This window comes from Meles meles, chromosome 3 (genome assembly GCF_922984935.1).
Source record: "Meles meles chromosome 3, mMelMel3.1 paternal haplotype, whole genome shotgun sequence".
Classification (NCBI taxonomy): Eukaryota; Metazoa; Chordata; class Mammalia; order Carnivora; family Mustelidae; genus Meles; species Meles meles.
The window spans coordinates 153,067,724-153,092,280 of record NC_060068.1 but is presented as its reverse complement, the minus strand read 5'-3'; the positions used below and the strand labels follow the sequence as shown (position 1 = coordinate 153,092,280).

The window sequence follows — 24,557 nt, the reverse complement described above, 5'->3', positions numbered from 1 at the left end:
ACTGTCACTAACCTAGACACCAGAGAATAATCTTTTAAATAAATCCTGCTAAATGTACTTCATATATCCATAAAAATAAAAATGAATTATGACCTGACACCTAATTAAACATATAGAGGAATAAAACCTTTTAGAAGAAAACAAAGAATAGTATCTTCCAAAGAGCCCAAGAGCATTAACTATAAAACTGGATTTTACTAATTGGGAAAAGAGAAAAGGCAAACAGACGGACTTGGGGAAGACATTGTCAAAACATATACCTGAAAGGAATCATATCCAGAACATCAAGAACTCATATATAATAAGAGAGATAATCCAATTTACAAATGAGCAATAGACAAGGAGGTGTTCAAACAGCCAACAAACAAATGAGAGGTGCTTAATATCACTACTCATTAGGGAAATGCAAATTAAAACCGCAATGAAACTCACAAAAATAATAGAGCAGAAAGTCTACAATCAAAAACTAAGAGCAAATGCTGATGAGAATATAGAGAGACTGAAGCTCTCACACTTTGGCAGGAATATAAATCGGTATAGTCATTATGGAAAACTGGCAGTATGTAGTAAAGCTAAATAGAAATAAACCTATAACCCAGCAGTTCGTTCCACTCCTACATATATATCTAAGAAAAATGGGTGGATATGTCTACCTATAAGAATGTTCAGGACAGCTTTATCCAAAAGAGCAAAAATCTGAAAGCAACCCAGAAAACCACCAACAGAATGGAATAAATTATAGTCTATTCATTACATGATACATTATACAGCCTTAAAAAAAAGAAAAAAAAAACCCAACACAGATACATCTGACAAATAACATTAAGGAAAGAGTAACTATGTATTTTTCCAATATATGATGCTCAAGAACAGGAAATACTGGTTTACAATGAGAAAAGGCAGAATAATGTTTACTACTGGTTGGAGACACATGGAAACTTGACTGGGATGAAGAAAGTATCTTATTCAGGATAATGGGGTACTTGGTTGTATATATCTCTAAAAATTATCAGGCATTACACTAAAAATCTGTATACTTCGTGATATGTATGTTGAAACTTAATACATAATTTTAAAAACATAGACAGCTCTAGGAAAATTACCTTGCTATTAAATAGTCCACTTTCAGTTTTAGCACCTTCTGCAGAATACTGGAGTCTTGGATGAGATATCGAAGAGCTCGCAGCCCTGCTGCCCGCACTTCTTTTGCTTCATTCAATAAAGCTAACCGCAAACTGCATAAAAACAAAAACAGTTCTGCTGCATGAATTCCAAGTACACATAAAATTATGGTATCAAATTCTTCCTCAGTTAAAATAAGCAAAACTACTAGTGATTTAATATATACGTATATAAATCATTCACTGTAAGCCATGGAACTTCACTAATATTGTTATTTTTTAATCTGTGGTGCCTTAGTATATTCTTACTCAAGAAAACGTTACTTTGTTCTACCTTCTGTACTTTATTTTCTATAAAGAATGGGAAATTAAATATGCCTTTTTCTTTTTTTTTTTTTTAAGATTTTATTTATTTATTTGATAGAGAGAGAGATCACAAGTAGGCAGAGAGGCAGGCAGAGAGAGGAGGAAGCAGGCTCCCTGCGGAGCAGAGAGCCCGATGCGGGGCTCGATCCCAGGACCCTGAGATAATGACCTGAGCCGAAGGCAGCGGCTTAATCCACTGAGCCACCCAGGCGCCCCTAAATATGCCTTTTTCAAGATGTATCACATATGTCTCTATAATCTATTTCCCTCTGCCTACCTACTTCCACTCCTCTAAGAGAATCATTGGTTTAAATCAATTAATACTTTCTCACAGTAGGCACAGACAATATAAATAAAATATATATATATATATATATAAATATATATATATATATATATATATAAAATATATATATATATATATATATATATATATATAAATATAAATATAAATAAAAAGCACACCAAAAAAGATGGCTATGAAATGAAACATTATGTCTATCAACAATGCTCTGTTGATAGACCTGAGAAAATAGTTTGCCATAAGCATACTTTGTCTCAAGTGAGGTCTAGAGATAATCATACAGATTCTTCTTGTTCCTAGGAAAATTTAAGAACTTCTGTTCTCTGAATTTCATGTTTAATTTAGGAGTTTAAATTACAGAAATCCAGGTATTTCTCATCATTAGCTTTGATTCTTTAATTACAAAGCATCAGTAAGAACAACAGGATAACCAAAAATATTGGCAATCTTGAATTTTTCTAATGTTCAAACAACTGTTTCTACAAAATCAAATATAATGTTATACTATCCTTTTAGTTTAAAATTACTAGAATTGAAATTACTAAAACCTAGAAGGGTGTGTGAGGGAATTAAACTATACTTACCAAATTATGATATCCTCATAGTTAAAACCCAATTTTTCTTCACTATGGCCAATATCACAAAGAAGCTGTCAGAAAAACAGAAGGATGTGAATAGGTGTTATGTATTTTTGTCTATTTAGACTGAAAACTGAGGCATTTTTCTTTAACAAAATTCTAGAAAATATATCTACTGTTCAAATACACATATTCCTATCACCTTATTGGTTTTTTATTTGACCTGCCAGTTTTAGATTTAACCCTCCTTTTTGCTTTCATTTGAAGCAACCAATTACTTTTTATTATTCTATTTTCCCCCTCAATAAGTTTACTATTTTAAATGGTTACCATTGAGCTTACAACATGCACTATTAATTAATCACAGTCTAAAGAGAAACTATTACCATGTCCTCAACAATGCTAGACTCTTGACACTTGAACTTCATTACATGCTTCACGTTTCACTTTACTGATGTTTTTTCTTTCAAGCCCTATAATACGTTACTGTTTTTATTTTCAGTTAATATTTAGTCAGTTTCAATTTATATTTACCCACAAATTCACCTTTTCCATTATTCCTCATGTCAGTTGTATCTTAATGGGATATTCTTCCTTCTGTCTAGAGAATCCTCAGTTTCTTGCTGATTTGTTTTATCAGTGTTTTCATTTATTTAATTTTTAGCAAAGGTTGCTGGTAACAGATTCTTTTGACTTTTGTTTGCCTGGAAATTTCTTTTTCTCTTCTGTTTTTAAAGGTTATCTTGCTGGATTTATAGATTTTTAGGTTAGCTGCTATTTTCTGAAAAGCTTCAAGATGGTTTCCATTGTCTCTATTGAAAAGTCTGATTATCAGTCTTACTATTGGCTCCTTTGAAGGTCAGATCCTTTTTCTCAGACTCCTTTCAAGATTTTTTCCCCTTTATCTTTGGTTTTCAGCAATCTTACCGTTCAGGTGTGATTTTCTTTTTATCTATCCTGCTTAGGAAAAACAGAAATTCCCGGATCTCTGGTTGATATATTTTATTAGTTTTTAGAAAATTCTGTACATTATCTCTTCAAAACTACTTCTGGCCAATTTCCTCTCTTCTCTCTTTCTGGTAATTCAACTATCAGATCTTTTTGTGTATACTGCAAATCTCTAAAACCTCTTCTCTATTTACTCCCTTCTCTTTTATCTTAGTGCTCTGGCTGGACATTTTCTATTTATCTGTCTTCCAGTACGGTTAATCTTCTATCTAGTGAGTTTTCATTTTAGACACTGTCTTTCCCTTCTTGAATTTTCATTTAACTACACAATTCCAGTAATTAAAAAATCTTCTTTTTCACCTAGGTTCTCCACAGATCCTCTATTTTCTTGACATATATATCATATTTTAAATATTTAAAGTGCTTATTATCTCATGAATGTGAACGATGTAGACCATCTCTGCATCTGTTTTTCCTTTTGCTGTAGGCATGTAGTCCTGCCTGTTGGTGGATCCTGTAACCTATGTATATAAAAACTTGCAGAGATTCCTGATGTTATCCTTCTCCATTGAGGGTTTATCCTTCTCTTTGTTAGGTCACTGGACAATACTAAGTACAGACAAATTGCTGCTCTGGTAAGACTCAGCCTATCTCCACGCTTTCCTTTTCCTCCTTGCTCCCCATGTTTCAACTGAAAGCTTATTTGTTGCTGAGGGGATTAGTCCCAAAAGGATGGTATATCTAATTTTTGTCTTACGAAAACACTACAAGCTCCACCTTTACTTTCAAATTATTTTTTGTTTAGATTTTTAAGTGAATCATCTCAGATAGTTTCAGGATTCAACAAATGTGTAGAGACAACCATCTCCTTCTATTAGATCTCCCCTAGGTCTCCACCAAAAGGTCTGCACTCTTTTTTTCTTTTCTGTCTTTTATTAACAGTACTCCTGGGCCTAAAGTCTGAGTTCCAGTTTTCTGCCCATACTCTACACTAGCCAGTATCTCTTGGCAAAAGTTGTTGGAGAAGTAAAGCACACCTCCACAAGACTGTCCCTTCTCCGAAGCTCTGGCTCCTACATTTCTCGTCCACTGAACAATTTCCTGCTACTTTCTAACAGTCTTTCTTGTTTGCATTAAGAACACTGATCTAATACTAATGCTACTTCCCTCCACCTGGATGACTATATACCACTTTAGTCTGAGTTTTGAAAAATAACTTTTACCTAAAAGTTATATAAGTTTCTCAAGTTATTTAATGGGTCTAACTGAAATGGATGAAAGAGAAGACTGACCATTTAAGTAACATGCAGAAGGGATTCCAAATGCTATTATTCTTCAGTATGAAGTTATGAACACATTAACGAGACAGAATAAACCAACCAAAGGGCTCTCACATTTGTCTGTGCAAAGAATGGACCCAAGAATGTATTTCAAAGGGCACAATAGTGCGGGGGGCGGGGGGGGGGAGCTAATCTTATCCTATTGGTAGGCTCCTTATAAAATGTCCTATCCAGTTTCTTCTTTAGAAGCAAAAGAAAAAAAAGAAATGTTCCAAATAGAATAGGTAAGGGGATCAGAACAGAGTAGCTCTCAGATACTACAGTATTTCATAGCAGAAAAGAGACTATACAAATGATCACTTTGTGTGGTAAGAAAATACTGTGTAAATAAGCAAATAGGCAAAACAAGGTAAAAAGTTTTTGTTCACAGATCTTTATCCGAAATGATAATATTGGTAACCTCTAAAATCCTCCAAGTTCTGAAATATGATAAAGAAGCTTTAGACTAAACTTTCAAATGGCATGAAAATTTTTGTTATTTCTATTGCATTTTGTTGCACAATGTTTTAAGTACTTAAAATGGAGGATAAGGATTTTTCAGATATACAGATTTAAAATAAAACATAAGATTTCCTAAATTTGAGACAAAAGAGGAAAGTTTATGTATATCTAAAAAACCAACTGCATACCTAAAAGTTTATTAACATATTAGTCAAAATATTTGCAAAATTATGACAAGCAAAGGTTACAGCCCAATATTAGTTTGCTGGGGCTCCTGTAACATATACCACAAACCAGGTAGCTGAAACGTAGAAATTTATTTTCTCATGATTCTGGAAGCTAGAACATCAACGTATTTTGACAGAGGTTCTTTGCTTTGGGTTCCTCTCTAGTCTTTACATGGTCATTTCTCTGTGTATATCTGTATACTAATCTCCTTTTCTTATCAGGACACTAGTCACATTGGATTAGGGATCACCCAAATGACCTAATTTTACCTTAACTGCCTATGAAGAGCCTATCTCCACATACAAACTCATACTGAGACACTGCAGGTGAAGGCTTCAACAAATCAATTAGGGGGACACAATTCAGCCCCTAACGTTAGACCCTCAAATAACAAAGTAGGGCCTACAGTGAGTAGGCACTTACAAAGTGAAAGGCCCAAAGAAATTAGGGAAAGATTACTGAGAAGAGAACAAGAAAATGTACAAAGAGTTTAATGAAGAACAAAACCGATTATAAACATGACATACTTCCTATGTCCTAAAATCTGAACCAAAAACACTGAAAAATATCATTGGAAATAAAGCTTACCAAAATGCCATAAATTACTTTTTTAACATGATAATACCAAATAAGATAAAATACTGTCAGTGGGATTAAAAACTGAAAAAACATTTTGTAAAAAAAATTGGAAAAATGCTCTAGGGTAGGGATCTACTTTTGGTGATTTATATTAACAAAATAATCTAAATACAGAGTGGGTCATAACATTATTACAATGGTAAGGAACTGAAAAGAAAATGTTCAAAAAGGAGCAAACGCCTGTAGCCATCAATATTATATAATATTTAAACAGGAGGAGAAAGAGACATAACGTACTGGTAAGACAAAGAAAAAAATTCCAAAAGATATACATATATTTTTTTTAAAGATACATTTTTTAAAAGTCTATACATCAAAATTTTGACACCAAAAATGAAAGTGCGGTCAAGGTGATTTATTTTCCTCTCTGTGCTTTTCTGTATTTTGGAAATGTTTATAATGAATCAGTATTATATAACCTGGGGACAGTTATCCATATATAAAATTCATGAATAGGAATGGAAGTAACATTTATTCACTACTAATCTTGCTAATCCTAGAAAATAATAGTTTTAGACATAGTAGATAATATGACTTCTCAATGCCAAAAAGCTAGTTAAGTGATAAAGCCAGAAATCAGACCAAACTAGTCTTAGTCCAGAGCCCACTATTAAAAATATTACTACAATTCTGTATTATAATTACTTACACAGGGCAAAGGGAGAGGGGAGATTTGATATAAAAAATTAATAACTGAATACTACCATCTTTATTTCATTTCTCCAGCCTCAAAAATGGTATGATTCTAAAGTCTGGAGAACTGCACTCTGGTTATATATGGGTAAGTGAAATTATTTTTTCCAAAAGAGTTAATTAGAAACACACATAACAAAAACTGCCCATTTCAAAGGATCAGAACACATACAAAAACTATTAACTACTGACACTATTGAACATTACTTAGCATTTATTTGAGATTTCCAGGTATTTAAGATTACTAGCATTGTTACTGTATGTATGGTACGTTACTTAAAAAAAAAGTGATCATGATACATGATCACTTAGACCTTGGACACATTCCAACTCAAATTTAATAGAAAAGTGAAGCTTAGAATTTGTTTATATCAACATATAAAATACTGTGTTTTGGGATGCCTGGGTGGCTCAGTCGGTTAAGTGACCAACACAATTTCAACTCAGGCTGTGATCTCAGGGTGATGGGATAGAGCCCGTCTGGCTCCATGCTCAGTGTGGAGTCCACTTGAGATTCTCTCTCTCCTTCTTCCTCTGCCCCGCCCCCAAAATCTTTAATAAATTTATTGTTTTTAAAATGGGAAAAAATGTTACTTCTTGAAACAATGATTTGCGTATCAACTCAAGTTCTAAAAAGGCAGTATTTCCAGTTTTTTGTTACAGTAGCAATGCATGTTAATAAAACAAAACTCTCTGAAATCCTAGAAATAAAGTAAATGAAGTCTTCTCCTGTCAAGGGTTGGTTTCTCCCCTAAATGTGTACTTGATTCTCATTTTTATACTATCTTTTTCACATGTGCCAGATCCCTGTAGGAAACTGTAGATTCAGGGAAACATAGTTTCCAAATTACCCACCCTCCTAGACACAAAATATAGGACTGTCCACGATTTAACATTTGTTAGAGTTAGCAGTTTGATGAAAAGCTAAAAGAAACCCTCAAAGTTATTATTATGATAATCAAAAATCACATTTTGAAAAGTATTTTGAAGAGTATAATTTTCCACTTTTGTCTCAAAGCTTAGGAAATCTTCCATTCTACTCTAAATCTATATGTATGTATAAAAAATCCTCATCCTCCATTTTGTAAAAAGAAAAAAACAATGTAAGAGAAACGTTTCAATTGCAAGAAACACTTCTGAAAAAATGCTCACTCAGTTGGAAATGAAGATCACAAGTAACAACTAAAAAGATCAATTTATGACAAAACATAGCATGCTTGTCATAACTGGTGTCTATTTTCCAGGGATAGTAACAGAAGTGAGGGCTATGTTTTCAGTGGTGGTTAATAATTATTGCTTTTAAGTTGTTTTAAGTTATTAAAATGTTAACACTGCCTGCCCTATCACATTAAGTGTGTTATATTCAGAACATAATCATGGGTTACGTTCAGAAATCATTAAAGACTTCAAAACGTTAGAATTAGCATCCTAACAGTCACTTAATATGTAAAATTATTAGATATCACATTTTTCATTGGGTTTCTCTCACTCCCATCCCATTTGTTTTTATGATTATTAGTCACGATGCCTAGCTGAACGTGACCAAAATGATAGTTCATGTAGAAGATGGTAAGAGAGGGCTACCCTCTGCTTTTATGATTAAAAATTGTAAGGACAATGTATCTTAGCTAAATGGAAAGTGTTTCAGAATGAAGCTAACTTTAAAAAAAAAAAAGCAAGCCAGCTAAGAAATGGAGAGACAGAATTAACATTTTTTTTAACATTTTTTCAACCCTTGGGTTGTTTTACCTGAAATTAGGACCCAACATATGTTTTTTCTCCTCATGAGAGCAAATAACTTCTTTTTACTTTAGTTCAGTTTAATTAAGTTTGAATTTTTTTTATGACTTTCTTATAAAAACTAAAATATGTAAAAGGAACAGTCAACAATAGCATAATCTTACAAAGGTAAGACAGAAGTCTAAACTACTTCTAGGTAATAAAAATGCCTGAGATGCTTATTAAGATGATTATTTTTTAAAAAATGTAATGATTAAAACAGGACAAATAATTGATAATCACATTTTACTCATATTGTTCTGAAGGTTAAATGAATAGTTCTCACAAATAAGAACAGACAGAATAACTCAAACTTTAAAAAAAAAATCTTATCACAGATAAGAATTCCACAACATGGTCTTTTCAGAGTGCATTTTAGAAGCAGGTTTTAAAATAAAAAGTAAAAATGCTTTTTTTACTTTTTTTAGAAATCACACTTCTAAATCCTATTCTGCGTAAGAAAGTACACAAGAGTGTTACTATATATTATTTAAAATAGCAAAAAGAACTAGGAAAAACATTTTTTAATGGTGGACTAAGTTACAGTATATGTATGTATGCATATGTACAAATATGTATATATTTGTAAACATACACAAATATATATGTGGATACATCTATACATATATATCTAACCACACACATACATGCAGCTTTAAAAAAGTAGATCTATATTTATATAAAAGGAAAGGATTCTATGATATATTGGAAAGCAGAAAAGTGCAAACTGTAAATCAATATATGTCATGATCTCATTAAAAAAAAACCAGGGCGGGACACCTGGGTGGCTCAGTTGGTTAAGCCGCTGCCTTTGGCTCAGGTCACTGGATCCTGGAGTCCTGGGATAGAGTCCCGCATCCAGCTCTTTGCTCGGCAGGGAGCCTGCTTCCTCCTCTCTCTCTGCCTGCCTCTGCCTGCTTGTGTGTACTCTCTCTCTGACAAATAAATAAAATCTTAAAAAAAAAAAAAAAAAAAACGGGGCACCTGGGTGGCTCAGTGGGTTAAAGCCTCTGCCTTCAGCTCAGGTCTTGATCCCAGGATCCTGGGATTGAGCCCCGACATTGGGTTCTCTGCTCAGCAGGGAGCCTACTTCCCTTCCTCTCTCTGCCTGCCTCTCTGCCTACTTGTGATCTCTGTCAAATAAATAAATAAAATCTTAAAAAAAAACAAAAAACAAAAAAAACCTTTGTACACATGCAATAAATGGTAAATAAATTCAGTACTCTATTAAGCACCCATTTTTGTTTAGCTTATTTAATTCTCACAACTCAATGAATGAAACACACACACACACACACACAATCATACCAGAGAAGGATAAAATACTTCCTGGTGGTTACCTCTGGAGAATGGTACTTTTGTCATAGTGGGGAGGAGGATGGGAAGGGTGTGTGAGAAAGGACTTTCACATTTTACTGTAAATTGTTCTGTGCTGTTTTAATTTTTTATATTTAGCTTATACTATTTTTGAAGTTTTTTCAATATAGAACAAAATAAAGATTCTTTTGGAGCTTTCAGTATAGAATATAGATTAAACACAGGAAAAGAGAACTTTTAGAATGTAAAAAGCTGAAATATTTTCATGTTTAAAAAAACAGGTCATTAGATTATAAGCATGTTGTCAGTTTTAAAAATAGGATACTAAGATTATATTCATGAGTAGTCTGTTATACACATTACTTTATCTAGTGAAATGATGTCAGAAGGCAAGCATGGGTGTGTGACATTCACATGGTTATAGGATCACATCACTAGCACCCTCTCTTCATACTTTAAAAGGAAGTTTAATTCTGCAGAAGAGGTCTACCCTATACAGCATTTTAGCCCCATTGATCTACAGAAGTTTAATTCTGCAGAAGAGGTCTACCCTATACAACATTTTAGCCCCACTGATCTACAAATTTTTATCCTAACAGCAGGCTTATATTAAAAAAACAAAACAAATAGTAGTACAGCTAAATTTCATATTTAAAATACAAAATCTTCTCAATATAAAACCTTTAATTAAGTACTTGTTATATACCAGACTTTGGAGTAAAAGGGAATATAAGAGCAGAAGAAGAAATACTACAGGTTTCTTATGTTTAAGAAACTCAATTTATTTACTTTTTTCTTATAATTTTTATTTTTTTATAAACATATAATGTATTATTTGCCCCGGGGTACAGGTCTGTGAATCACCAGGTTACACACTTCCCAACACTCACCATAGCACATAACCTCCCCAATATCCATAACCCCACCACCCTCTCCCTACCCCCCTCCCCCGGCAACACTCAGTTTGTTTTGCAAGATTAAGAGTCTCTTATGGTTTGTCTCCCTCTGGATCCCATCTTGTTTCAATTATTCTTTCCTACCCCCCTAAACCCCCCACGTTGCATCTCCACTTCCTCCTATCAGGGAGATCATATGATAGCTGTCTTTCTCTGATAAGAAAAATAAGATAGTGACCCAAAACAAACAGTAATAAAAAAATAATAAAATTTAGTAGACACACATAATCTGTTACGGGAACAAAGAGAAGGGTGGCCAACTAATTCCTAACTAGTCTAAGTGACATCAATTATTTTTCCTATTTTCTTATTCTATAGAGATATATAAAGATTTCTTATTCTATAGGGATATTCATAGAGAATTCTGAGATTTTCTAATTTTACTCTGTAAGAACATGAAATACCAGCTATGTAAATGTTTATGAACCTAGCTCTCCACCAAAATGGAATTCAAAGATACATTATATTATGATTAAATTTGCTAAGCATTTATTGTGCACTAAGTATCTGAAGAAATTTTATAATAAAATCTACTGACACTTATTTACAGGAATGGTTCTTACCCAGGGGCAATTCTGCCTCCAGGAAACATATGGCAATGTCTGGAGACATTTTTGCTTATCACAACTGGTGGAGGTATGCTACTGGCATCTAGGGGATAGAAGCAGGGATGCTATTAAATATACTACAAATGAGAACACAGCTTCCTAAGACAAATAATTAGATAGTCCATTATGGCAAAATAACTGAGGTTGAAAAACCCTGTTATAGTAACAGCTTACTACTCTGTAACTTGAATTATTAAGCAGATTGATGTTCTTAGAATCAGCCAAAAACCCAGAAAAATGGCAAAAAATACTAAAGCAAACAAAAACAAATCCCAGGTTAAAAGGTGCTATGTTATCTGTTGTGAAGTACCTACTATATGCCAGGTACTATAATGACCTTGCCTTTTAACGGCATCAAGATTACCTGAGTAAAGAAATCTGCCCAAGACTGCCTTGCTAGTTACGGTCAGAGCAGGACTGTAAGTCTCCATCTACTTGATCTAAAGCCCATGCTTTTCCCATTGTTATCACCAGGCAGCCAAACTGATTTTATCAAGTCTGGTGTCTGTGGACTTCACTAATGAGAGAGCCCCTCAGACACTGACTCAAGGTTTAGTCCCTCATATTGTAGACAAATTCAAGTAAGTCTGGTTTACTGGTTTTTAAATCTATAAATAATTTATAATAGCAAATAAAAGGGCTGCTATAAGCTGGTACAAGGGCCAGAGGGAAATGTGAAAATTACAATGAGAGGATAAAGCAAAACAAAAAAAAAACAAACAAGAATACAAAAAGCCCCAAAGCCCAGGGCCTTTTTTTTTTTTTTTTTTTTTTTTCAGTTTTGCAGTCAAAAAAAATTTTTTTTTTATTTGTTTATTTACAGCATAACAGTGTTCATTGTTTTGGCATCACACCCAGTGCTCCATGCAGTACGTGCCCTCCCTATTACCCACCACCTGGTTCCTCAACCTCCCACCCCCCCCACCCCCCTGCTGCCCCTTCATAACCCTCTGGTTGTTTTTCAGAGTCCATAGTCTCTCATGGCCTTTATTAAGGAGATAAATCATTCTGTACTCTACAGGACTACGATGGGGGAAGAGGAGGAGAGAGGGAACAGAGAAAGGAGGGAGAAATAAGGAAGGAGAGAAAGGGAAGAGGTTAGAGAAAGGTGAAGAGAGAGGAGATGAAGAAGAAGGGAGAAAGAAATAGCAGAGAAGGAGAGAGTGAAGGGAAGGAGAAGGGGGAGAAAAGACTAAGAGAACACAAACCAAGGAAAGACCAAGTAAACAACTTAGTGAAATACTGTGGGAAAAATTCAAACAAAGACAGGAACAAGGAAAATGGAAAAGGGAAAAAGGGAGACAGCACCCAACCCCAACCCAAGAGAAGCTGGGATGGAGACAGAAATAAACGGAGAATATAGAAGGGAAAAAAGAAAAATGTCCAATAGATTCCTAGAAATAAATGTTTAAACTACTTCTATTCCAAAGTCTCTCTCTATCTATGTACTGTCCATTATGGTTGGTATCTACTAGCCACAGGATGCTATGAGCACTGTTAATGTGGCTATTCTGAATTGATATGCACTATAAGCATAATAGACACACTTGATTTCAAAGATTTAGTATAAAAAATGTTAAATATTTCATTAATATTTTATACGAATCACATCAAATGATAATAACTGTAATATACTGGATTAAAGAAAGTAGTATTATTAAAAATAACTTCACATGCTTCCTTTTCCTTTTTTAATGTGGTACTAGAAAATTTAAAATTATATTTGCAGTTCACCTTACATTTCTACTGGAAGGTGCTGCTTTAGATTTTTAATATTGCTTTAGGATCCATACTAGTGCCACAGTGATATTAAAAAAAAAAAATCAGTCATCCTTACATTCATCACCAACTTTCAGAATCCTAGCTGGCAAAAGATGTGGAACTACATATCTTCATATCAACCTGATTATGACAGGAACCATGAATTCAAGCAGGACATAAACCTATATTAAGTTGTTTTTAATGGTTAAATCTAGGCAAGTGATAACAGAATTGAGTGAAGAATAGTGAGGTAAAATTGGAAAATTTAATAGAAGGGAGTAAAATGAGGATATACAATTTACGGTCATGAAAGAATTTTGGGTCTCAAAGACCTGACATTATCTGACAAGCACACTCAAACATGCACTTGGAAGATTTTCATTACATTCAATAAAAAATGCCAATATACCTAGGAATATTTTTGAATACTCTTTCTCAAGCACCTGTTCAATGTTTTTTTCAGGTCATTTAAAGTATCATTTTCTTGTCCCTCATAGATGCCAGAATATTCCAAAACTTCACTAAAGAAAAATGAACACATTCTTCAACTATGAAAAAAAAATCCATCTATTTTATATTTATTGTTTGTCACCATATTGAAAAAACGGTTTTGTTACATAGTGACTATATTCTCATCTTCTTTTAGTTCTGTGAAATAAAAAAAAACTCAAAGCCATAGTCTAATTACTAGTTAGCAAAGAATTAAACATTTTGGAAGGATTAAAGGAGTGCCACTCAAACTTTAATGTACATACAAATTCACCTGAGAATCTTAATTAAAATGAGGATGCTGATTCAGTAGGTCTGGGTTAGGGCCAACATAGTACATTTCAAACAAGCTCCAAGGTGACAGCAATGCTGCTGGTCTATGGGTCACACTTTTAAGGTGTTAAACATATAATTAATCCCAAATTTAAATGCAGCAGAACAATGTATATGGAGGAAATTAAAAAAGAAAAAAAATTTTCCCAATAGGGAACCATTCTGTTCCCTATTTATGGCATCATCTCACATAACAGGCATTTTTACTGTTTCCAAGAGTTGGCTGTCCAGCATTACCAAGCTCAAAAATATATCACTCCATCTATCAAAGTCAAGAATTCCTGGCTTCTAATAAAGATCAAGTCAGTATTTATTTGGGACAAGGGCCCTTCATTTATCCTGGGCTCTAATCAAAATTAGAATTAGAGTATCAGGGATAACAGAGAGGAAGTTTTAATATTTCTCTGAGAATAATGGTTATGCCTATGAAATGCAAAACACACATGTACTTATGTACCAACAATCATCATATATTATCACATAAAAATGAGTATTAAAAAGGTCAAAGTAATATACCATGTGAAAAACAGTGAAGACCCAATAATAGACTTCTTAGTGACCTTTTTTTCTTTACTTTCTGAACCTACCAAATTTCCTGCAACAAACACACACTTCCATTATTCAAATACACTGAAATTAATAACACATGACAAAAATCCATGAGAAGCAGTGGAGGAAAGCACCAATATATTAGGTGACTACTCAAGAATTTCTTGTTAATGATAGTTAAGAAGTATCTGAGGTAAGTGTAATATGGAACAAAGAATTTTAGATGAGATACTTACTTACCTTAGTAAAGTTATTCAGATGGCCTAGTTTTCTCATATTTGATACTCCTTGCAATTTGGCCACATTTTGGAGAATCTCCCTTAAGTTGTCAGAAGGTTCTAGAAGAAAAGACAAGACAAATTAACATAAGTTTAGAAGAGTATTTTCCTAACCAAACACATACAACATGCAGTTATTTAAGCTCCACAACTTTGGTCTTGGTTTAAAATCGTATTCTCTATCTCAAATCCATCTACTTAGGTGACTTTAAAGTCCATGTGAATGACCTTCACACCTCTGCTCCACTCATACCTATGGTCCAACTCGTGTATCACCTGGAATTATTTAACTACTAAACCTTAAATTTCAACATTCCAACTATTACTTCTTGCTACAATATACAAAAGGTGCCAAAAATACTATCCAATATATTTGAATCAACCAAAAAACAGGACAAAATATATGAAACCATTGTTCTCAAAACATAGGACCTCAGTAAAGAACAGTGATCCCTGAGAGGTAAGAAACACACAACTGTACCCTAGAACTGCCCCCAGCTAACTGTCTTAAGAAAGTTTCCAGGTGTTGGTGCTGACAGGTAAAAATCCAGGCAAACAGTTCAAGTTTTAAAGACAGAACTCAGAGTCCAAGAAAACCAAGAAGAATTAGAAAAGAGAGAGAATGCTAAAGATCTGCAAAGGGACCCTTCTGGTAGTCTGTATAGCAATGACTAGTCCATGCATGAGAGGAAATTAACTACTTGAAAGAAGTAAAAAGGAAAGTACCCACTGTTCACACAGGACAGGGAGCAGTGCCTGCTCCTAAGAGCCAGACTGAAAATCTGTACAATTCACGTGGACTGGTTAGAGTCAGAGTAAGACTAAACACTTCTTTTATACCACCTAACAAATCTTCAAAGCAAAACTTGAAAGAATTAAAGTAATCCCAAGTAACTAAACTGTGTCTCAGACCAATGGTCAAAATTTATTTGAAATAAAAAAAAATATGAAGCACGTAACAAGGCAAATATTACAATGTTTAACAGCCAGTCAAAATTTATCAGATATGCAAAGAAGCAGAAAAATAGACTTATAAAAAGCAGAAAAATTAATCAACCAAAATGACCCAGAACTAACACAGATGTTAGAATTAGCAGATGAGAACATTAAAAGCCAATATGTGCAAAAACTTTGGGAAAGGCATGAAAGGTATACAAGTCATTCAATTGAATTCCTGGAGATGAAAAGTAGGTCTAAATGAAAATATACCAGATGGGAATAAATGCATAATAACTTTTATAGAAAGTAAGAACTGTGAACTTGAAGACAAAGCACTTTAAATCATCCAAAATGTAATAGAGAAAAAAGAAATAAATGAAAAGAACATCAATGAACTGAAGGACTTCAAGTAGCCTAACACAATGACAATGTATAACTGGAATCCTCAAAGGAAAGAAATGAAGGATAAAAAAATTATTTGAAGAAATAATGGATGAAAACTTTCCAAATTTGATGAAAATAAGCCAATAAACCCTGGAAGTTCAACAAATCCCAAGTACAGAAACATGAAGAAAACTAGACCAAAGCACATCATAATCACGTTACTCAAAACCACTGGCAGAGAAAACCTTAAAAGGAACCATACTAAAAAAGACAAGTTATGTGGAGAGTGGCAAAGAAAAGGTTGACCGGAGACTTCTCATGAGAAACAAGGCAAATGAGAAGAAAGTAGAGCAGTATCTTTGAAAATACTGAAAGAAAAAAAAAGCTTCAAAAACATAAAAAACAATCTTAGCTTACTTGCTTTACAAAAATGGGTAACAGCCAGATATGGCCTTGTGGTCGGCAGCCCACCAACTCCCCTGGAATAGAGTGTCAATTTCCTCAGGTTGCTGCAAGCTATTTTACTTTTCATATATTCAGCATCCATTTGTTTAAACAACAACAAAAAAAGCACAAGCTAAAGAAGAAAAAAAGAGTATCATCACATGGCTGATATTTTAATCTGAGCCATTATGACTTTGAGAATTTTATCTGTTAACACAAAATCAAGGAACTATTTGTTTTGAATTACTGTTTTCCTCAGCAAATGAAACTGCATTGTCCTATTTTACATTTAGCTTGCATCTGCCTATTTTCCTCCATTCTGTTTTACTGGGTGTTAGCCATGACAACCACAAATTGGTTAGTGCCAAACCACTAAGCACACTACATACCCCAGCTATTTCCAAGCACTTTAAAATTCCTATATACTGAGATCATTCACAGCATCTCCCACAAATTCTGGATTTTTTTTTAAATTCCAAGGTAACTCAATCTAATTTTAAATGGCTCAGTATATGTCTTTATAATTAGCGAGTCTGGGGTTATCTTAAAAGTGGAATGAAAGCAGCTCATCACTGGGTAGAATCAGATTCCACCAAAAAGAAATGCAAGGTTAAATCAATGTTATTATTTAGTAATACCTTTTCACTATTATAAATGGTATCTGAAGAGATTTAAGAAGAAAATTGTAAGTAAACCAATGGTGTCAAAATGGTTTAACTGTATTTTAGAACTTTATATTAATTTTGTAACAGCCTTCAAGGTAATTCAGAACCTACAGCAATTGCAAAATAAGAGTTAAGATCCCTAAAGCCAGTTGAGAAATTCACCTAATGGAAACATATAACCTAACCAGTTCACATCAACTTATAATTAGGTTTTCAGGCACCAAAGCTTCACTGAAGTGATCATACAGTTACTATTATGTAATGTTCTGATAGGACCAACAGTTAAAATCATGAGTCTGGAAATATTTATTCTTCACAAAGGTTTGTGGATTTCTAACTATTGCCTATTATCTAGGTAAAAACTGATTGTAGACATTTTTGAAAAACCACAATCTTGCTACAAAAATAAAATCTCGTATCTGAGTTCATTCACTTAACAAAGAATATTTAAACATCTATTACAGGCAAGTACTATTTTAGGTAGTGGAAATACATCAGTGAGCAAGAGACATCCTTCTTTAATAGACCCTACACACAAGTAGAAGAAAACTGACAACAGCAACAAAAAATCTCCCTGCACACAATCTGAAAATTGACAGGTGGTGAGAAGTCAACACTGGATCAAACGTTTGCCTCATGAATAATAATACAAAATGAACCGAACACTAATAATACAGGTGTTACAGTTGTCAATCTAAATCAAAATGAACTAGCCTTTCTCCTTCCTTCCCCTCCTCACCTGCTTTCTCTTTTACATAATTCCCAGGAACCCCCAACTAAGGACAACTTTCAGTTTCTTCATAACATATTTGCTGAAAAAACAAGCTGTTTCCTTCCAGAAGCTACTTCCTAGACCAACTCAAAATAATATGAGGGCCATTTTAGATGAAATACTATGCAATGCTCATGTGCTACAATGTTCCCATGGAAATAACAGGTTAAAGTTCCTGGAAAAGAAATGAGAAATCCCTGGTTTCTTCCTTACCTGCTACATCAGGAATCTGCAAACTTTTTCTGTAAAGATCCAGACAGTAAGTATTTTAAACTTAGAAGGACATAAAGTCTCTGTTTTAACTACTACACTCTGCTGTTTTACCAAGAAAGCAACTGTAGAAAATACATAAATGAATGAACATGGCTTTATTTCAATAAAGCAGACTTGGCTCACATAGTTTGGCTCCATAGTCTGTCAACTCCTATACTAGTCAGAACTTACACTTGGATAAGTAGCAGGGAAACTGAGCTCAATGTGGTTTTTACTGGGGGGTTGGTAAGATAGGAAGAAGCAAAAAGACCAGTTCAGGAAAAAGTTTACCTCTTTTTATTTCTTCCTACTCTCACTTAATGTTTCCAACTTAGTATCTCCAAAACTATCTACTGATAACAGTGCTATGTGAGAAGTATAAAGCACAAATGAGATAATCAGGATATTCCCAGAAGCCTTGATGTTTAGGAAACCCACAGATGCCTAGAAAAGAAAAATTTCGGCTAGCTGGCTAAGATGGCAAACCATTCAAAAGCAAGGAAGCAAAACACAAAAAAACTAGTAGAATTACAGTGGCTCTTTTCCTCTTATTGTGTAACTTGTGAGTCCTGAGTGTTCCTGATGAATCTCTCTGAGGGTAATGAAATAAACAGCCAACTCTAAATATCTAGCAATTTAATATTATATAAACACATATGCATATACATACACATACGTGCAGAAAAACACCAAGAGAAAACTACAGTAGACAAACCTTTTATCTAGATCTATATATGTACAGACACATACATATACACTCATTCCCCTCCAGCTCAAGTCTCCATATAGGCACACATGCACACATATACACACAGGTACATAGTGTATGTCCACATTTGTGTGAGTAAACATGCATTTATTTTAAAATGTCTTTAATATTTACTGCTTTGTAACATGCTGCAATAAACTTCATCGAAGTATTTTTATCTGTCAATAAATACAAAACATAAAATTAATTTTTAAATAAATTTAGGTTCAAGTACACATAGTAGATTAATGACCAAAAACTACTGGCATACAGCTATTTGGGAGTACTATAAAGAACTATGAAATGAAAAAGAACTGGATCCAAATCTAGTTTATTCACCTACAAAAAAACCACACAGCCCTGGCTAAGTCAATCTCGTGGGCATCCATTTTATCCTATCTATAGTGAAAATACTAATTACTTACTCTGAAAGCACTGTTAAAAGATGTGAGGTGCTTAGCACAGTGAATAGTAGCAACTATAGTTAAAAGTTATTTTTTATAAATACAATTTTTATGAATCATGAAAATTATGTGTTTAGTCCAAGCAAATGCTTAATGCCCACGTTAATGTGTTTATTTTTTTCTTTTCAAGATTTTGTTAGAGGGGGAGGGGGGGAGAGAGAGAGAGAGAAACAGAGCACGAGCAGGGGGAGCCACAGGCAGAAGGAGAAGCAGACTCCCTGATGAGCAAGGAGCCTGATGCGGAACTCAATCCCGTGAACTGAGCTGAAAGGCAGGCTGTTAACCAACTGAGCCACCCAGGCATCCCTATTAATGTGTTTAATGAATTTTTGTTTCATGTTTTAGAACATTGCTTTTATAACCAAGATTTGCTCATTTAAAAAATTTTTTTAAGGTTTACTCATTTTTTAAAAAAAGATTTTATTTGTTTATTTGACAGAGAGCACAAGCAGTGGAACAGCAGGCAGAGGGAAAGGGAGAAGCAGGTTCCCTGCTTAGCAAGGACCCTGATGCAGGGCTCGATCCCAGGACCCTGGGATCATGACCTGAGCCGAAGGCAGATGCTTAACTGACTGAGCCACCCAGGTGCCCCAAGATTTGCTCATTTTTAAAGTAGAAACTGTTATCATCTCATCTGCCTTCTTGAAAATTACAAAGAGGAATTACAAGTGGGAGCAGAGTTGAACAATATTTTCTGTGATTTACTTGTGAATACATGGCAAAAAAATGCTAATAAAGCAACAAGCTAGTAAAGTAGGGTGCATTTAAAACTTAATGTAACAAAATTAAATATGACTACATAAATCTGATATGACTTAGTGATATCTTTAATATCATCTATTAGATACTATCTATTAGATAGACTTAAATGATTAAAAGCATATGGGAATTAATATAGTTGGTATTACCTTTGCAAAAGCCAGCAGCAAATCTGTCTCCCTCTACTAGCAAACACACCAGGAATATATCTTCCCACCCTTATCCACAGATCAAAAAGTTGAGGAAGAACTGCTTCACTAACATTTCCTGAAATTCTCTAACAATTATTAATATCAAAGAGATATAATTCAGTAGGGAAATGACATATCCCATTGATTGCACTCTGGGAAAAGGACCTTCCTTTTACTTCTAATGCAGAGGAACTCAGAACTTGCAGGAGAGCCTGTTTCAACCTTTGGATCGCATGGTAGGATACTTTTTCTTATACCAATGACAAAATATGTTCCTTTCTAACTTTCATCCGTTTGTTCTGGTGTAATCATATGGAATGCAAAACAAGTATTATCTTTCCTCACATTCTGAAAATATTCATGTTTCCTCTCTATAGCAGGTAATCATCTTTTAATCACTGACATATTTTAAATATAAATACCGTAGTAGAGATGTGCAAGGAAAATCTGTTACTACTGCCAGTAAATCAGTTTAATTATAATCTTCTTAAATGTTAGGTTTATCATACTAAAAACGGCAAGTTTTCATAGGGCTGTTTTAGAAGAATGATGGGCATGAAGCACCTCTTGAGAGGGAATGATTTGGTAAGAGGCAGGGCTACATGGTCAGCAAGATGACAGACACTAGGTTTCTTTAGCCTGGCCTGCCCTCTGTCTAGCCAATTCGGGGAAAAATTCTTCTCATTCTTGAAGTCTGGCTCAGATGTATAAAGGTTTTCCCTAACCTACAAGCCCCCCTCTTTATGTTCCCATGGCACATCCTTCATACTACTACTGCAGCAGTTATGACAATGTATCTATCTCATCTGCCTGGCTTCAAATTTACATCTGTTGTTTCACTATAATTATTAATACCACCTCCTTTCACTCTGCAAAGTATCCCATATTGTATTATAAATGATATTATTGTTAAGTATAGTTAAACTTCAACTATTGTTAATAAAATTTTCTTAAACATGGGGTACCTGGGGGCTTGGTCAGTTAAGCATCTGACTCTTGGTTTCAGCTCATGATCTCAGAGTCTTGAGATCAAGCCCCATGTTGGGCTCCCTGCTCAGTGGGGAATCTGCTTGAAATTCTCTCTCCCTCTGCCCCTCCACCTGCTTGTGCAAATACTCTCTCTCTAATAAATAAGTAAATTGTAAAAAAAAAAAAAAAGAAAAAGAAAAAAGAAAAAGATTTTCTTACAACTAAGTCTGCATTCTATTTTTCTTTCCCAGAGACAGAAGAGAATAGTTTTGCTGGGTTCTTGTTCCCATGTCCTACTTGCATAATGATGGCAGGAAAAGGTGAGGTGACTTTTGCTGATCTGTAACATTTTGAGACTGTCTTTCCAATGACCCAAAGGTTCAGATCTCTTTCCCTCCACTTCAATTTTGGATGTCAAAGTTACCTCACATCACACTTTTCTCTGTTCATTCAAAAATACATCTTCCTTTCTATAATTCCAAAGAAGTGCTTATTTTGAATGATTTCAAGTGGGAAAGATTTATATACGAAGGCTATCATTTTGTAACTGATTGGATAAATTAAATAAGTGACATCTACCAGTTCACTAATGTGATTGGTTTACAATGGTAGGAACAAAAATCGTGTTTTTAATTGGTTTATTTCAAGCATGTCATAATATATTATAACTGTAAGATACAGGCCAAGATCAAGGTACAGAACATGAAACATAAGAGTCAGCTGGAAAAAGGTAAATGACTCACCTGAACAGAACTTCTATTAAAAGATGTATGCATACCTCTAAAACTAATAATACAGTATATATTATTGAATTTAAATAAGATTGTTTAAAAGATGTATGAATATATAATCTTAATAATTAGAATTATATATTCTGTAATCTTTATTTCAAATCATAATTTTGAATAAATCCTTAAAAAACTGGGGCATCTGGGTGGCTTAGTTGGTTAAGCGCCCACTCTTCATTTGACTCAAGTCAGGTCATGAGATCAAATCCCAAGTTGGCTCTGTGCTGTGTGAAGCCTATTTGAGATTCCCCCTCTCTCTCTCTCTCTCTTCCTCCCACTCTTCCCCTGCCCTGCTTACATTCTCTAAAAAAAATTTTTTAATTAAAAAAAATTAATATAAATGACAAAATACTTTTAAATTTAACCTTTATATGACAGAATATTCTTCCCAAAGTTCCTAAAGAAAAAAAAAATGTAACATTAAGATTATATAATGGGAATAATATACTAGGAACCCAAGTTTCCCCCTAGACTGAACACAGCCATTTTACTACTTACATAATTAAAAATATATTAAAAATATAAACGTATTCTATAATGGGCAGTTCTGACTTATCCTGGAAGTAGCTCTGGATTTAGATTTCCAACTTTTATTCAAATACACTTCAGTGATCACTCTATGCCATGTATCGTGCCAAATGCTAGGTTAGAAATATTAATAAATATAAGATATGGTCTCAGCTCTGGAGATCAAAATTAAATGAGAAAAGAGAAGCAAATAATCACTTAATAATATATGACAGAGAGGTTGGCAATAAATATTATGGGAACAAAAAAAAAGAAGGGTGCCTGATAGACTTCACTAGACAATAAGACAAATGAGAACAGGAAACCTATCTTTTTTTATACGTGCAACCCTGGCCTCTGATACAATACCAGGCACATGGTGGGTTCTCAATAAATACCCACCAAAAGAAAGACTGAAAGGGGAGACATAAGATAGAAAAGAGCAGTATGTGAACAAAGACACATGAAAAAAAATGCTATTTTCCTCAAGGAACAGCAAGAAATTATATATTCCCAGAAACAAGGTGATAAGGAAGAATAAAGGAAAAGGAAGATGCATTACAATGGCCTTGTAACATATACTAAGAAACTCAGGTACCTTTGAGCAAAGGGTAATTACTAGGGAAAACACTTATGCAAGTAGATGGCATAATCAGCTGTGTTTTAGAAAGACAACTTTGGAAAACAGACTGTAGGGAGGACAAAGGCAGGTATAAATAGATGTTACAAAATCTTCCATGCAAGAAACCATCAGTAATGAATCAGAGGCAGTAAGAAAGGTATAGGATTAGAGGAAAGGTAGAGGGAGGAATCAAGCATAAATCCAGGTTTCTCAACTGGCTAACCTGACATATGATACTATTTACTAATACAGAATCCTAGAGCCAAGTATAGATTTAGGGATTTTTTTTTTTTTTTAACCATTTGTAGTACTAAGTGTATGTACCAAAAACAGTAACAGCAAAAAACACCTCATAGTGTTATACGTTAAAATGATGGGACAAAATAACTGAGTATTTGGCCTACGTACAAGAGAGACTTAAAGAGGTGCCAGGGTGGCTCAGTCGTTAAGTGTCTGCCTTCAATTCAGGTCATGATCCTGGGATCGAGTCCCACATCAGGCTTCCCACTCCACCTATTTGTGTTCCCTATGTGTCTGTCAAAAAAATAAAAATAAAATCTTTAAAAAAAAAAAAAAATATATATATACCGCAACAGACTTATAGCCCAGTGGTTTCAAACTTGTGTTCCTAAGAAATACATGAGTTATTATAAGAAATATTGATTCCAGAGCTAAGTATGGCTAGAAAGGGACCCATTGTAATGTGCATTTATAGGAGATACCCCAGTGATCCTTATGCACACTTAAAATTTTTTTAAGGTATTATTTATTTTAAAGAGACACAGAGAGAGAACAAGCACTCCATGCATGAGTGGGGGGAGGGGCAGAGGGAAAAAAATCTTCAGTCTTCATGCTGAGCAGGGAGCCCCAACTCAAGGGCTCAATCTCAAGACTCTGAGATCACAACCTGATGCGAAACCATGGGTGGGACACTTAACTTACTGAGCCACTCAGGTGCCCCAAAACACACTAAAATTTGAAACATGCTATAAAGACTACCAGAATATTATGTAACTAGATTCTGACATCCCCTTGGATTATTTGATCTGAACTCTAGAAGAGATAAGAAGCTACTTTATGAAGTATGCTTCTATATAATTTTCAAATAAAAATGATACAGTATGAAACAAACAACACCCAGGAAGACAAAATAAATTACAAATACATGTAATCTACATTATACTAATATTTTTGCATAATAATCTTTTAATGTCCACACCAACCATATAAAGTAGGTTACTATTACCATCTTCATTTAAGAAATGAGTTGTAAGAGACATTATTTCCCTAAAGTCACATAAATACCAGAATTGACAACAGAATTT

The 24,557-nt window shown here is 34.1% G+C and overlaps 1 protein-coding gene across 5 annotated transcripts in view; it reads right to left on the bottom strand.

Moving 5' to 3' along the window:
• The window catches only part of RICTOR (RPTOR independent companion of MTOR complex 2), a 128,708-nt gene that overhangs the window by 68,254 nt on the left and 35,897 nt on the right, over positions 1-24,557 (bottom strand). For all 5 annotated transcript variants that reach the window (XM_045998756.1, XM_045998758.1, XM_045998759.1 and 2 more), the window contains 3 exons: positions 14,691-14,788; positions 2,376-2,440; positions 1,104-1,235 (listed from right to left, as the gene is read on the bottom strand). In XM_045998756.1, the coding sequence (XP_045854712.1) occupies positions 1,104-1,235; positions 2,376-2,440; positions 14,691-14,788 (295 nt within the window). The remainder of the gene's footprint in view (positions 1-1,103; positions 1,236-2,375; positions 2,441-14,690; positions 14,789-24,557) is intronic.